The sequence below is a fragment of the Melospiza melodia genome, chromosome 2, assembly GCF_035770615.1.
Source record: "Melospiza melodia melodia isolate bMelMel2 chromosome 2, bMelMel2.pri, whole genome shotgun sequence".
Taxonomy (NCBI): Eukaryota; Metazoa; Chordata; class Aves; order Passeriformes; family Passerellidae; genus Melospiza; species Melospiza melodia.
Genome location: NC_086195.1, coordinates 116025966 through 116042378, shown reverse-complemented (window position 1 = coordinate 116042378; position 16413 = coordinate 116025966). Strand labels below are relative to the sequence as shown.

Genomic DNA, 16413 nt, shown 5'->3' with positions numbered 1-16413 from the left:
GCAGGTGACCTTCCATATACGTGAAGGGTGAAAGGGGTACGTTTTTGCAAAATATCACCTCGTGGCTGCAGGGTTTGTGCTCTCTCAAGTGCAAGGCATCTTTAGACTTGGGATGATTCTAAGCTGAGTGGAATGAAAAAGTGTCTGTATTTCTGCAAGAGCGCTAGTCATAAGAGTTTTTTGTTGAAGGAAGCTTGTGACAGATCCAGGAGATCAGCTAGGGCATTTTCTGATGTGTTTGAAGATGAATGGTGTCTGTGGGTATCTCTGTACAGTAGAAACTCTGTGCCTTTAGAACTGTGATGTGATGGTACAATTTGACTGTCAAATCCAGCAGGTCCATGCAAAAGAATATTTCCTTTGGAGAGAAGCATATGCACTCTAAGCCCATCCTTGGTTTACACGTATTAGAAATCCCTTGTATTTTAAATGCTTTCCTCTAGTGTTTTCCTATAGGTAGTGCAATGAATGGATAAATGAAAATTAAAATTTAAATTAAAATTTAAATTAAAATTTCATACATGTTCCTTATTCCCTGTCCACTAAAAATTTTGATAAAATATAATAATGCTACAGAATCATTCTTGTGTTAGCTATTAAGATTTCACTTGCTAACATACTGCATCGTTTTGACCTACTGAAGTAAATAGAAAGTCCTGAAACTGATGTAAGAATAGATCCAGAAAAAGGCACCAAGACCAGTGCCCATTTGCATGGCTATTTGTGGGACATGAAATGGTGGCACCACTGACATGTTGTGTCCAGCATTGTGATTAAAACAATATAAAACCTTTACCATTCCCTTTTTCAGCGCACTGCAAGCATTTGGCCCAGGTAGTCTGAAAGGAGATGGGCTCTTTTAGAGGTGAGGAAGAGTGAGGCGAATAAGGTACCCCAAATCCTAGAATGGAGATCAGCTATGGTTTCAGGGAACTGTTTCAAAGCAGTTATGAGTTTGCTGTGGGTTTATTTCAGGGGAGCCTGAACATAGGTTTTTCCCTTACAGTAGAAGTGAGAAATACAGGACTTGCTGCTTTACCAACTCATGTTATAATATTTCTCAATTTGGCTTTGTATAATGTGGTACTTGCCATTAAAGATCTTAAGGGATGAGCGTGAATATATTTGTTTATTTATTTGTTTGAATTCCTTTTAGTTGCTAGCCTGCAAGTCCCATTAATGCCAGCAGCTATTCCTTACATAAATTGTTTCATTAACTGTGTGGAAAAATGTTACATATAAATAAAGGTTAGCAGATTAAACTTCTTCAATTTTATTTAAATTCAAAAACATCCCTGTTTAGCATGTTGTGTAAAACTTTCCTGTAGTATTAAAATGATTTAATAAGACTGCACTGGTAAAGAAAAGTAGCTTCCAAAACTCACTTAAAAGAATTCTAATAATACGAAATGCTATGCTTTTTTTGCTCTCAAAGTTTCATTTACTAGTCTGTGTATAAAGCCAGTCTGTCATCTTGCTGTGTCACACTAGGGTATTTTTTCTTGCAAAGATTTTGCAGAAGCGTAGTGCCTTTTTTCCTCATAAAATTATGTACCCATTTTAAGGCAGACTCCACACTAATCTTTTTTTGATGAAGCTTGTTTTTCTGTCTGTCCACAGCAGTTACTGATCATGTTCTCATTGAATTCATGTTCACTTAATCTATTTAAAGTCGAGAGCGATGAGTCCAATAAAATCACTGCTTCTGCACAAAAAGCATTTACAGCCAGGTGTATACCTTATATGCACGTGCATATTTTTGTACATGGTATTGAATATGACAAAAACTGACATGAAAGTTTTGTGTAGAGCTTTTGCAGAGAGCTCTGATCTTTGTTTTCGGATTTTATGCAATGCAGTGTTTATGGGAAACAGGAAATTGTTTTTCTGCTACTTCACTGAAATCACTAGCCTTTTCCTGAAAATTCTCTTTGCTTGCATCAAGCTGGTAAGACTTTTGCCTTGCTTAAATATCTCTCCGGTGGACTAAGGGATATTTGAAATATGAATGTTGTTGTTTTCTCAAAAGTCAGATGATTAATACATATACTAATTAAAAAACATTCTTTAGACAGTAAGGACTTGATGTGGAATGTAATTCTGTATTCTGTTTCAGTTTGCAGTTTTATAAGTAACGGACTAACATACTGTGTTATTAGTATTCATGATATTTCCTTAATAAACTTTTCAATGAATAACTTTAGAGTCAGGCTCATAGTTAAAACTTCATAAAGTTAAGTGGGTAGGATTCCCCAACAGTAGGTTTCAGGCTGCATTTTAAGAAGCGTCTTGATTGTTCACATTTTTAGGATTATTTTTGTGACATTAATTTAAAGCTAACTGCCTACACCAATTAGTTCGGGTAAGTTATTAAAGAATAGAAATTTGGCACTGCCACTCCAGTTAAATATACAAGCCTTGCATCAAGTACTAACATGCTTTCTAAAATCATATTTATTTTATAATTATTAGAATATAGTTAAAGCTAAGTGTGCATGTATATATTTATAGTATATGTACATATATGTATGTGTCTAGTTTCACAAGTTGGAAAAACCCTGACAAAATATAGGGTTACATCACTCAATACTGATTAACAAAATCTCTTAGAAATTTATTTCTCCAAGAATTTTTTCTGCAGGTAATTTTACAATTTCAGAATTTTCTGAAATTTTCTTATACTAAGAAATGATAGAATATTCTCAATGAATGAGTGTGGGCAGGTTAAGTTCTACTTTTTTTTTGAGAGAGAGTTTCCTATTATGAGGTTAGGCAAGTTTGAGTGATTATCATTAAGCAAAATTCCTTTGTAATTAATATGGTTGTATGTGCTAAGTTTCTCTGAACAATAAGTCAATTCTTAAGAAATTCTTGGGAAACTAATATACTTTTTAATAAATATATATAAAATTTCACAATCAAATTTAACTTAGTGAGGACTTTGACAAGTAAGGTTGCATTATTGCCAGAAACTGCTGCTGAGACTCAAGTGTGGTAGATAAAATCATTGAAGTGTTAGTGTGAGCAGGGAATGAACCAGTCTGTTCCCAATTTCTTTTTGTGTCGCTGTGACTTTTTGGTCAAGTGCAATAATTACTTTAAAAAAGGTTTGGGATCTCTGCAAGGTGGTGTTATTTGATGAGCTGCATGACTAGTTGGACATGTGGGAGGGCTTCACATCCATGGGCTTTTGCACAGATGTCAAATGTCGCCCACAATACACCAGTTTAGGGCTGACAGTAAAAATGCCATCTGTATTGAAAAGTGCCAGACAGAAAGTGCATGAATTTCATCATACAGCTTATATGGTACTTAATATACTTTTCTGTGCTTTCTCACAGCAGGCACCAGGATTATTTATTGTGAGCAGGATTTTTCAAATGCTCCAAGAGTCTCTCTGTATCTGACTGCTGACAGAAATGAGTTGGGAAGCTTGCTAAGCTTTTCTCTTAAGTTTTTGTTGGGGTCCAGGGGCCTGTGTTGGTATTTAAGTTCTGCAGTAAATCATACTTAGAGCTGAAATGCAGAAAGTTAGAAGCTTTTTATAGAAAGCAGTGGTTCCAGTGCTGGCACTGTCCTGACTACTTGGAGAGCATGTCACTGTCCCAAAGCCATCATTGAAATAACAGCCTCTACAGGATCAGTCCCAGAATTATGGAAACACCTTGCTTCATCTTTATTATAGCTCTGTTTTGACGTGGGAAAAAAATGAAGGCACATTTTGATCAGACTTTTAAAGCCATTTTGTTAATTTTTATAGACACCATCCTGCAAACATTTCATCAGCCTTGATGCTACTTTGGAATACTTAAAGACAACATCAACACTTGCTGATGTTGAAGAAATGAAGACTCAGGATCAATCCTGATGCTTTTTAACCTCCACCAAGGCTGAATGTACATTGTCCTTTCTTTTTTCTTTTTTTTTTTTTTTTTTCCCATAGAAGGTCTTCAAAAATAGGATCATAAAACAGTAGTCTTAATCCTTCTGACATTTCATAAATAGCTTCAGAAAATGCTTAGTACCCAGCAAATGATTTATTTAAAGTCTTTATAAAAAGTACAGTAGCAAAAGTACTACACAAATGCAGGGATAATAATCATGCCTACTGTAAGTTTTGTGGTTGAACTGAAATGCATGAGGTGAAACTTCTTTATTAACTCCATCCATATTTGGGCTTTGTTGTTGTAAGAAAATAAGGAAAGTAAATTGGAAAAATATCTCTCCTAGCAAAGGTCATGATCAAAACTGCAAAGTGTGGAAAAATTTCAATACAATCAAATTCTCAGATTAATCCTTGCATTTTAAGCCTTTTTTCTTCCCTAATCCCATCAGTGTTAGATCCTGCAAGTTCAGACACTCAAGTAGAAGGAGATTTACTGAGTTTAGTTCTAAAACTGTACAGACTTCAGAGTCATAGCAAGAATATTCCCTGCCATAAAGTCTAACAAGTGCATTCATTTAAAGCTCTTGTAAAATGTAGTTTTAACTGTCTGTTGGGGACAGTTCTGTCCTCTACCTTTTATGGGACAATTCCTGGCTGAAACTAAGGCTCACAAGTGTGCCCTCTTTCCTGTAGATGTTTCTGAGGATTGCCTGGCATGCCATCTCTCAACCCATCCTGTTTGTGCCCAGAGTTTGCATGGAGAACATACACTGTGGCTGCTACATGTATACACACAAAGTCTAAAATTAGCATCAGTGTCTTTCGGTTCTTAGGGCAGATTTTAGGTTATATTATTGATAATGATGGACAGGTACATTTATCTAACCTTAAGAATTTCATATTTTTTATGTATGGGAATCTAACTTGATTAACTTACAAGCAAAGATTCAGTCCTTTGAAATCTCAGGTTTCCTACTACACAGTCCTGTTATGTGAAGAAGAATTGCTGGCAAGAAGAAGTATTTGCAGCAGTGGGATCATACAGTGACCAGCCTTTGTCCTGGCCCACAGATGGGGGAATGTGAGTGATTGTCATCTTCCTGATGCAGCAGTGCTGCACAGGAGCAAAGCTAAAATGGGGCTGTGGTCAGACAAGGTGGTAAAATCAGTCACAGGTGACGCAGGTCGGCTTGGAAACTCTGTCCCTTTGCTTTTGCCTGGTCAGAGTTGATCCCTGAGGAGAGCCAAAATCTGAGTACATGCCGCTCCCTTGGGAATTTTCTGGCTGGGATCTTCCTGAGTCGTAGGATCATAGAATTGTTCAGGTTGGAATAGGCTTGTAAGACCATCAAGTTGAGCTGTTAACCCAGCACTGCTGGGTTCACCACTAAACCACATCCCTAGGTGCCACATCTACACACACTTGTGGTTGTCCTTCAGCAGGCTGGTAACTCCGAGGAGCATGCATTCCCACCTTCCCATTTGTTTGACCATTTCAGCTTTCCGGAGGCGGTAGTCGCTGCATTCCTTTGGCATGTCTGAAAACTGGAGGAGGAGGCGCAGCTTTGCCCTGTCTCCACTTCAATCTCGGTTTGAACAGCCGTGGCCAAGCCCAGTTTCTGCAGTCTGGAAATTACACTGCACAGCACAAAAGAGCGCAGTGATTTATACATCAACAGTCGCTTTTCTTGCCATAACATTTCATTGTTCTAGTTCCCCAAATCTGTAATTACGCGTCTTTGTCCTGCTACGTGCTGCTTCATAACAAATATAATTCTTACACTGGCTTTGTGAGTGAAAATAATCCTGCTTCAATTAGCACAGATCATAAACTTGAATTGTGTGGAGCAAGCAGTTGTAAATGATGGATTCGAAATTTGGGGCGTTGCATCATGCTTTAATTTAGTGGGTTCTCCCCCACCAGTACTTCATGCTGGTGGCTCCTTTTGCCAAGCCAGAGGTTGGAGGTCACCGACGCCTACAGCTTTGTTCTGCGTGGGCCTTGATACTCTAATTTAAAGTTTCCAGGAAGGCTGCCTGTGAATAAGCTAGATTTACTACGTGTGCTGTTTAAATATTAGCACTTGGAGAAGGGTGTTCATTAGACAGGAATTGTTTCACTTGGTTTTTCAGGCCGATTCTCCATTAAGGAAGATCTTTGGAAAATGCTGGCAGGCAGGAAAAAGAGGAAAGAAAGTCTTTTAGGTCTGTGCATTCGAGTCCATTGGTTGTGTTTCTGGCTGTTGTTCTAAAACATGCACTTCTTGGCCTTAATTGAAACAAATATGTCTTAATGGAGAGAGAAACAAACAAACCTGCTGTGGTTTTTGTCCTTGTGAGAACACAACTCCTTATTTTGTGCATGAATCAATACCATAAGTAATTATTTGTATTTTTCTTCCATGAAGAAGTGGTCATGTTGGCCTGTTAATTAATATGAGTAGGAAAGACAAAATACTGTGTCTAACTGCAAATATTAAAGCTCCCTGCCAGTTTGTGTAAGAAATCTTCCCATAATAAGAAAAAAAGCACACCTGTCTTTACCTATTAGCACCAAAAAAAAAAAAAAAAAATCAAAAATGAGCTAAAATAATGACAGTAATGGTGGAATTTGTGAAGAGAAATCATTGTAGTGGAATGGTCGCACTGTCCTGGATATAAGTGTTTTTCCTAGAAGCATGTGTGATCAGGTAGATCTCTGTCCTTTGCAGAGCTCTGTAAACATGGTCCTGGTTGAGTGTCTGATGTTCCTTTGTGTTACACTAGTAATATAACAATGTTTATCAGCATGTTGATGTATTGTTAGTCTTACATTTTTTCCTGTCCCACATGGCTGTTCAAGGGGGTTGCAAGATTATTTTTGTCATTCTCCCATATTCAAAATCAGCAAAATATGTGCAAAAATAGTAGAAATACTAGCAAAACAGAATCATAGCTCATCAGGTATTGTGTTAGCTGCTCTGCATGGCTAAATGCAGTGCAAAAAACAGCAGTGCCTGCCAGAGAGAGATGTAAAATCTGCCAGTGTGCCCAAAACTGGGATAAGGACTAAAAGATTCAATCCATCTGTAATTTCCAAGATCTAAATAAACATCTTGTTGATATTGAATCAAGCCCAAACTATTAAGATTTGGTTTGCTCAGTCTGTCATTTTGGTTTTGGAAACTGTTTATTCCTGTCTATTCATGCAGTTGCTACTTTTCTGCTTGCAATTTTATTAAATATCTCAAATTTTATCTCTTCTTCTCTTCCCCCATTCCCCCTTTTTCTTTCCTTCCTTTTAGATTCCTTCCTGGACAAGGATTGGTACTATATCCACAAATCGGAGACAAACTGGATATTATATGCCCAAAGGTGGACTCTAAAACTATTGGCCAATATGAATATTATAAGGTCTACATGGTTGATAAAGACCAAGCTGATAGCTGTGCTATTAAAAAGGACAATACACCTCTACTTAACTGTGCCAAGCCAGATCAAGATGTTAAGTTTACCATCAAGTTTCAAGAGTTCAGTCCTAATCTCTGGGGCCTGGAATTTCAGAAGAACAAAGATTATTACGTCATATGTAAGTTCAAACTTTCAGTTGTTCATTCTTTTAAATATAATTGTTCCTTATTTTGCATGCTGTCTTGTGTATTATAAGCAAACTACTAAGAGGAATATGAATGGGTTTATGTATTTTTTATCTGAAAATGATTCCTTGCCAGCATATTTTCAATATTGTTTCTGATTTCCAAAAGGTCTCTGTCTCTTTTTTCCTTGGTTTGTATAAACCACAATTGATTGTGCTTCTATGCCTGTAAAAGGCTTTTTTTCCTTCTCCTTCTTCCTTTTTTTTTTCTTTGTGCACAGTATTGTGTCCTGTATTTGCATTAGAAGTTGTGTGCAGCTAAACTGTGCTGGTAATGTGCCGTGCTGTTGGCCTTGTCCTTGGCTTCTCTTTATGCCAGGAGCAGGAGTACAGTGACCCAGCTGTTCTCAGATGAGGCATCCTGTGTGAGTGGCTAGCCATTGCTCCAGGTGCTCTGGGCACTCTCACAGGAAGCATCTTTTGGCCACTTTGGTGCCAGTTTTGACAGTACAAGGCTTACTGGTAAGGGCCTGTAGTTGAACATGCCTTTCCTCAAAACGTACCTACTATGTCCATACAGTAGCTAGGGGAGTTCTTGGGTAAAACCTAGATTAGTTAGCATGGTCTTGAATTTTATCCTTTTTCGTGCTCCTGGCCTCTGTGCAGCAGTACAAACTTTGTGTGAGTTTCTGATCAGGGATTTATGGCTGAAAGCAAGTCTGGAGGTAGCCACTGTGTTCAGTGATTCAAATTACTTATGATGTGTGAAGTTAATGATGTGAATCAGGAGTTAGCATAAGCTGAGACCTCAGCAGTATAACAACAATTTACATTAGTTTAGGTTTTGTCATTGTAATATTAAGCCCTGTGGATCTCATTTAGCCCCATGGGCACTTTTTAAGTCTTGAGCAAGTATCCGCAGTTATTAGGTGACAGAAAAAATTCTGCAAACACCTGGCTTTTCTGCAGTTACAAACAAGTTAGATACTTGTGTGTCTTATTTCACAGAATCATAGAATAATTTGGGTTGGAAGGGACCTTTGAAGCTCATCTAGTCCAAACCCCATTCAGTGTGCTGGGACATCTTCAGCTAGATCAGGTTGCTAAGAGCTCTGTTCCCAGGTATGGAGCATCTACCACACCTCTAGGCATCGTGTTCCTGTGTTTCACACACTCACTGTACAACATTTATTCACCATACCTGGTCTAAATCTACCCTCTGTTAGTTTAAGACCATTAACCCATGTCCTGTCCCAACAGGTCATGCTAAAAGATTAGTCCCTGAACGTGTTTCTGCCACCTCCTTGAAAACTGGAGGATTGATAATTATTTCGTGTAATGTTGGCCTGTGTAATTATTTCTCAATTTCTGATTTAAAAATATTGGCACTTTTAAAAAGCGCTCTGATCAAGTACTTTTGAAATGGAAATGGAAATTAATTCAATATAAATTAATGCTCACTTCCCAGTAATATCCATAATAGTACATGGTAATGTATAAAACAAGGTTGTATGTCACAGCAGCTAAAGTAAGAATTCACTGCATTATTAATATTAATTACTAGTTTTAGAAATTATTAAGTAAGAGTTACAAGAGATACAAATCACCATTTTTTTGTTTTAAAGACTGCTAAATATGGGCACTTTCTCTGTTTAGCTGGGGAGTATATAAAAATGTGATCCCACTTAAACAATATTAACTTTGACAAACTTCCCACTGAAATACAGTGAGATATTTACTAGGGTAAAAGCAAGAAAATTACTTGTTGAGAGATAGTTAGTAGCATAGAGAGATAGTAACTCCTGTGAAAATGTGTAGCATAAAAATGACCATGCTCAAATATTTGGCTTAAATGAGGAAATGTGCTCATTATTTAGTGCTGCTTTTAAAAACATCCACAGAAGACCAACTGTAGTGGAACAAATGGCGCTGTTACAATTATTACCTGAAAATTATGGGCACAAATGGAGCTTTCTGATGCACTGTCAGTTCTGTCATATCTATGTCATGGATTTACCCAGAGAATTATTAAGTACATCTCATTTTCATTAGTTTGGTATAATTATTTCATTATAGCAATAAGACATAATAGACATTGCATTTCCTGGAAGATTACAGCATAACTTGGTTGAAAGAACTTACTCAGCCTTCATTCTAATGCCTCAAAAATCACACTGCCCTAGCAGTAATACTGGAGTGCCTCAGGGTATTATTTTTCCTACTCATTGTGGCATAAACAAATGGCTTACTTATCACTCTAGCATACTGACTGAGCTTCAGCAAGGGTACCCATACACTTTAATAGGCTGGACAAAAAAGCACCCCACCCTTGAAAACCCAGCCGTCCTAAAGCTAAAACCCTCACCTTCCTGTCATTCAAGGAGAAAACAATAAACTCAGTGATGCTGGTCTCAGAAGCACTAAGAGGCATAGAAAAGTAGGCCAGTGCTCAGCTAGGACACCATTTTAGAGAGTACTGGAGCTAGATAGGGTTTTATTAGTTTGTATTCAAAAGCTCATGACACAGCCTTGTCAGTGCAAGTTCTGGTAGTCGGGACAGTTGCTGTCATTTTTATAAGTAATAAAATGCATCTTAGTCATGCATGCAAATCAGGCCTTGAATTGTTTGCATGCATTCCTATTCACAGACCCGTAATTCTTTCTTTTCCTTCCTTCCTTCCTTCCTTCCTTCCTTCCTTCCTTCCTTCCTTCCTTCCTTCCTTCCTTCCTTCCTTCCTTCCTTCCTTCCTTCCTTCCTTCCTTCCTTCCTTCCTTCCTTCCTTCCTTCCTTCCTTCCTTCCTTCCTTCCTTCCTTCCTTCCTTCCTTCCTTCCGACACTTCCTTCCGACACTTCCTTCCGACACTTCCTTCCGACACTTCCTTCCGACACTTCCTTCCGACACTTCCTTCCGACACTTCCTTCCGACACTTCCTTCCGACACTTCCTTCCGACACTTCCTTCCGACACTTCCTTCCGACACTTCCTTCCTTCCGACACTTCCTTCCGACACTTCCTTCCTTCCGACACTTCCTTCCGACACTTCCTTCCGACACTTCTTTCCTTCCTTCCGACACTTCCTTCCGACACTTCCTTCCGACACTTCCTTCCGACACTTCCTTCCGACACTTCCTTCCGACACTTCCTTCCGACACTTCCTTCCGACACTTCCTTCCGACACTTCCTTCCGACACTTCCTTCCGACACTTCCTTCCTTCCTTCCTTCCTTCCTTCCTTCCTTCCTTCCTTCCTTCCTTCCTTCCTTCCTTCCTTCCTTCCTTCCTTCCTTCCTTCCTTCCTTCCTTCCTTCCTTCCTTCCTTCCTTCCTTCCTTCCTTCCTTCCTTCCTTCCTTCCTTCCTTCCTTCCTTCCTTCCTTCCTTCCTTCCTTCCCTCTGTTTTGCCTTGTTTGTTTTGTTGGGTTTTTTTTTGAGGGGCGCAAAAGCTGTGAAATGAAGGCAATGATGCATTTTATGTGCCAGCTTTTGATTTTAAAGTATTCTAGGATCTTGCATTCCCTCAACTAAGTGGCATCAAACAAACCCAAGACAAGAGCGCACTGAGCTCAGCATCTTTGCAGCGCCTGCTGTGGCTGCGCCTACAGCCTGATCTCACGCTGTTTATGCTGGCAGGCTCTTGTCAGCCCTTTAAATGTTTTGTGCATCTCCACGCACCTTTATCATCTTGCCATTATTTGAAAACAGGGTTTGTTTTTCTAAGGTAATAGTATGTGGTTGGTGGAGCTGTATTAAACAGTAAAATCTCTATTCATATTAGGGGGTTAGTCATTTTGGGATGGGGAATTGCAACACAGGATGAAGCAGCCTTTAGAGACATATGATTGCACAGGAGTTCTTCAAGCCATAATTCTTATATCATCCAGATGTATTCATGAAAAGTATAGCAGAAGGAGATCTTTTCTATTGAGTGCTTCCCTAAGCCTAGGCATATAAAATCTTCTCATTTCACAATTCCCAGTTTTTTAAAAAGTAAAAGTGTGGGTAAGTTTCTCATATCTGTTTTCACATTTAGTGGTACTTTAAAAAAAAGGTAACTCATTTCTTGGCAAGATATTCCTCAATATGACCATCAGTATCCAAAGAGTTAATTCTGTGAACAGCAGTAATTGGAAAGACGATACTAAATGGGATTGTGAAAGTGAATAAATGATGTAACAGAGTGTCCTTGCTTTTCTCTTCTTTGCTATCATCAATTTTTCGTTCCTGGGAAATGAATAGATTCATTTTCCTACAGTTACCTGATTTCTTTTCAGCAGAACTGGAGAAGGTCAAATGTACTTGAGATCTCAGAAGTATTAATGTTTGATTATCCTAAAATATGTGACCATTTAGCTAACATAAGTCTCTAAGGAAGTCCTTAATCACATGCATGAAGGAAGAAGATACATCATGCCCTACAACATAAATATCTACGTAAAGGGCAAATTTCAGCAGAAGGGTGTGAAGATTTGCAACTCTGATGTTTGCATTGAGTCTTTTTATGTCTTTGCATGGTTAGGAAATAATTTTCTGCTGTTATGAATTGCCCAGAAAAAGCAGTGTGTATATTCTTGCTACTGAGGAGGTACTCAGTACTTGATCTGCAAGTACTTGGTCATGGTGTCACTGGTTCAGTACCCCTCTCAGATGCAGATTCTTCTTGTTTGTGAGAGAGAGATGCATTAGCAGAGTTCAAGTGCATTTCATATACCAAAGATGTTTACTCTTGGTGTACAGGAGTCATCCTGAGCCCTTCCCAGTAAACCTGGCCTTTAGTCAGAGAGCCTGGAGCAGCTGGTGCTACGCTGGGTTTGTGCTGGGGGAGCTCTGGGGGAAGGAAGGAAGGAAGGAAGGAAGGCTGTGGGGAGCTGTGCCGCAGGGAAGGGAGCAGTGCCGCCTGCCCCCGAGCCACCGTCAGGCTCCTCAGGTGCTTTGGCCAAGCAAGCACATATTTCACGCCATCTCTTCTTTTGCATAAGTGAAGTTTATGGGCTGACATCATCAACATTAAAAAATAAGTCACCTGCAATGAAGGCTTCACCTGTTCCAAATTTGTAGTAGAGTGACTTGGGACTTGGGAAGGGGCTACAGAGTGGCTCTCTGAAAGATTCCTCTATAAGGCTTGCTCTGCCTGGACCTCATTAGCTGGCTTGCTGAGCTAATGATGCTCATTGGCTTTGACGTTGGCAAAATTGAATATGCAGCTTTCCTTAAATGTTTTTTTGTCAACTTTTTTTCAAATGACCCACTTACATAATTGGCTTCTGGCTTAAATTAAAAAACTTATATTTATATATATTTGATCCCTGGCTGATTTAAAGGTTTATACTGGCTAGTAGCACTATATTTTGGATAACTGCTTTAATAGTACTGTGGCTTTTAAAATCAAAACAGTCATTCTGAAACTTTAGCATTAGCTGTGTTTGAAAAAAAATCACAAGGCTTTTTATGTTTTCACTTTGTCATTCTGTTGCAATTAAAGGGCAATAACTGTCTGAGGAAGAACATATTAAAGGACAATATAGATTGTGCCCTGAAATATGGCCCAGCTGGGAAGAATAAATCTCTTTGCATGGCCAAACAGATTTACATTAAAATGTTATTTTAGTATTCTGACCAGTTTAAGTGCTGGCTAATCTGTCTGGCCGGACATTCTCAAAAATTCTGAAATTCTGAGGCAGATTTCAGCCTGCAGTCCCCTGCAAGCTCCAAATCACGTAGTGAAAGCTGCCCAAAAGGGTACAGTAAACAGGTTTTCCTTTGTTAATGCCAAACTAGCCAAAACAGGAACAAATACTGTTTCAGAAATTCAGTCCCTTTATTTTTTGCAGCAAAGACATTTTTCCTGGTTTCTGTTAAAGAGTCTGTGGTCCAGAAATCTACTGGTTTGGGGCTTTTTCTTTTTTTTTTTTTTTTTTTTTTTTTTTTTGTGGTGGCGGTGATGGTGTTAATGAAAGCCAATGCAATAATAGTCACTCTGATTCCGTTTGCACAAAGATCACTTTTTTCTTTCCTTTCCTTCTCCTTCCTCAGAAAATTAGATAAATAATTTCTCCTTGTGTAAAATGATATCCAGAGGTCAGTCTTTGACTTTGCTGAAGAGTCTTTTAAGGGATGTATCAGCAATACCACTTAGCCCTTGTTGAATGAAATATAAATACAGCTTATACAAATAATATTATTAGAGAGAAAAATCACTGTCTGTGCAGCTTCAGATTTCTAACAGAGTCTAAGGCCTGCAGGATTAATGGAGTCATGGTCCTTTGGGGTTTTGTCCCAGACCACACAGGTCTTGTAAGAGAATAAGGCCATTTTATATTGATGGACTTTGTTCATATTCGGTGCCATTACCTAGGCAATACCAGTCGTTTATCTCCTTTAAAGTAGACGGAGATAGTTCAGCAGGAAATCTGTTATTATGTCTCTGTTCCTAAGGGAGGGAAAGGAAAGATAGGAATTCTCAGTTTTTTAATTGATGGCATGTTGTGAAAAAAATACAGTTATCTTCCCCCACACCCCCGCAAGTATTCTGAATAGATATGGAATCAGATGAAAATGAAGAATAATTGTTCAGACTGGAAGAAAAAATTATTCAGGAAATACTCATGGATGTAACAGATTTTAAAATTTCATAAGAAGCTGTTTAATAGTTTTAGTTGCTATTTGTGTATCTCGCTTTCATAGTTCCTCAGAAGCAGTTTATAAATACGGGAAATACAATACATTCACAAAGAAGGATACAGCATTCTCCCTTAGAAATCTTTATGTATGTTGCATTTGTAGTGCTTTGCAAAAAAAAAAGCTTAAACCCTGATCTTCTCCAAAATGTGTATGTTCTTAGATTTGCATAAACATCCTTAACAGGACTTCATGCAGAAAAAGAATGTGCTGAGTGTGTATTTTATCCTTTATATTCAGGATATGAGTAACTGTTTAAATCAGGGGGATGTTGTGTATTGGAAAGATGTGCCATGCTATGAAGAAAGTCTCTGTCTAAACTGAAACTTGAGAGTGCACTACCACACTACACACATTTAATTTCTATTTTGTTCATAAGTTGGGTGATGATCATGTAGCTCATCAAGTGGAATAATTATTCTTTACTTTATACAGTTGCTTGTATCATATGTGTTACATATTGCAGTATTTGAAGTCCTAAAATTAAAGATGAGGAGCTGCATAAGGATTTATAAAGACTTTAATGAAACTCATTTTAAAGACTTGAAATTGTTTGTCTCACTAAAGTCTTTATGTAGCTGCAATGGAGGGAAATGTACTTTTGTCTGAAAACTGCATTAGCTAAAACAAAAGAGTGGAATGGTTGAAAACCAGGGTTAAATGTCAAATTGGATTTTCTTTCCTGACTTCAGTCCATCCTGGAAACCTTGGATGAAGAATATTTCAGGATTTATTTTTGATAAATCAGACTATAAAACTAAGCCCTAATGGGCAGTCTTCCAGTTTCTTTTTTCAGTCCCAAGGAAATAAAGCAAATTTTTCTGGAAGTAAAAGCAGGAGTAGGCTTAAGGTAGTCTTAGCTGTTCTTGGAGAAGAGTCCGTATTAAGCTGATAAGGCTGGTTTTTAAAAGCATGTTTAGATCTTTGTTAGCATGATTTATCTGTTTTCTGTTTGGTAGATGAAGACAGCAAAAATCACTAAACTGCAGCAGCAGAGTAGTCCTTATGTGCTCACTGGGCTGCTGTGAGAGAAACAGAGCTCTGAATCCAGATCCTGGCAGGAAAACTTAAAATTATCTGTTTTTCAAGTATTTCATGTTAGCACATAAATGCATTAGACCACAACAGCCCAGCTGATTGCAGAATCCCAGAATGGATTGGTTTGGATGGCACCTCTGGAGCTCATCTAATCCCCTGCTCAAACCTTTGCTGGAGCAGGCCCACCTGCAGGCAGTTGCCCAGAGCTGTGTCCAGCTGAGTTTTGAGGATCCCCAAGGACGCAGCCCCTCCTCCTGTGCAGGTGCTCCCGTTCCTTCATCATCTCCATGAGCGTTTACTGCACTTGCTCCTGCGAGTGCACATCTGTCTGGTGTTGAGGAGCCTGTGACTGCACACATCTCTGCAGGTCAGAGTGGGCTGGAAGGCTCCCCTCCCCAGACCAGCTGCCCCTTACAGATCCAGCCCAAGAGCTGCTGGCTTCCTTTGCCACGAGGCCACGTTGCTGCCTCATGGTCGACTTGGTGTACTCCGGGACCCTCGAGGCTTTTTTGCAGAGTTGCTTTCCGTGTGTTTGGCCCCAGCCTTTGCTGAAAGTTGATTCCACATGCCATCCAGAGGCTGCCACAGCAGGTTCACTAGCAGAGTCAAGACATTAGCAAAATAATTTTCATTGCAACAGAGAAAAACCCAAACAACTAAATAATGTTATACTGCTAAAACCCCGTGAACATAAGTATAACTACTAAAGTAACTTCTAAAAACTCTGTGAACATAAGTATTAAAAGTATCAGTTCGCCAGTCTAGTTGTGACTTTCCAAAATTCCAAACACTGGCAGAACTAGCATATCCCACTGGAGCTCCTTAAAATGAGTCAAGATGTGCCTATGTGATAATTTCTGAAGAAGCTAAACCTCTTAATTTCTTAATGGCAAGTATTTGAACAGGCGATCCTGCAGAACCGTGGAAACTCAGATTGCTTAATTTCTGCAGTGTTCCCTCATTAAGGTTTACTTTGTGGGTATTTTACAGCTCTAAACACAAACATAAGCATACTCCAGTCAAAACAGTGCTTAACTTCTGATCATCTTTGCCAAGTGTACAGTCATCCAATAGTATCATAATTGATCTCAGCACTAAGGTGCCAAACTCTGTGTTGCTGAAGGATAGTTAGATGATGTAAATAGCTTTTTGTGTTCTGCAATAAAGCACACTTTTGTTGTGCTACATGTAAAAGCAGGAGATGAAGGTATTCTTTTATTGAAGCAAACATGTGGAAAATTG

At 38.8% G+C, this 16413-nt stretch overlaps 1 protein-coding gene across 1 annotated transcript in view; it reads left to right on the top strand.

Moving 5' to 3' along the window:
• Positions 1–16413, top strand: part of EFNB2 (ephrin B2) — a 49670-nt gene that overhangs the window by 15153 nt on the left and 18104 nt on the right. The window contains exon 2 of the mRNA XM_063149645.1: positions 7171–7454. Within this exon, the coding sequence (XP_063005715.1) occupies positions 7171–7454 (284 nt within the window). The remainder of the gene's footprint in view (positions 1–7170; positions 7455–16413) is intronic.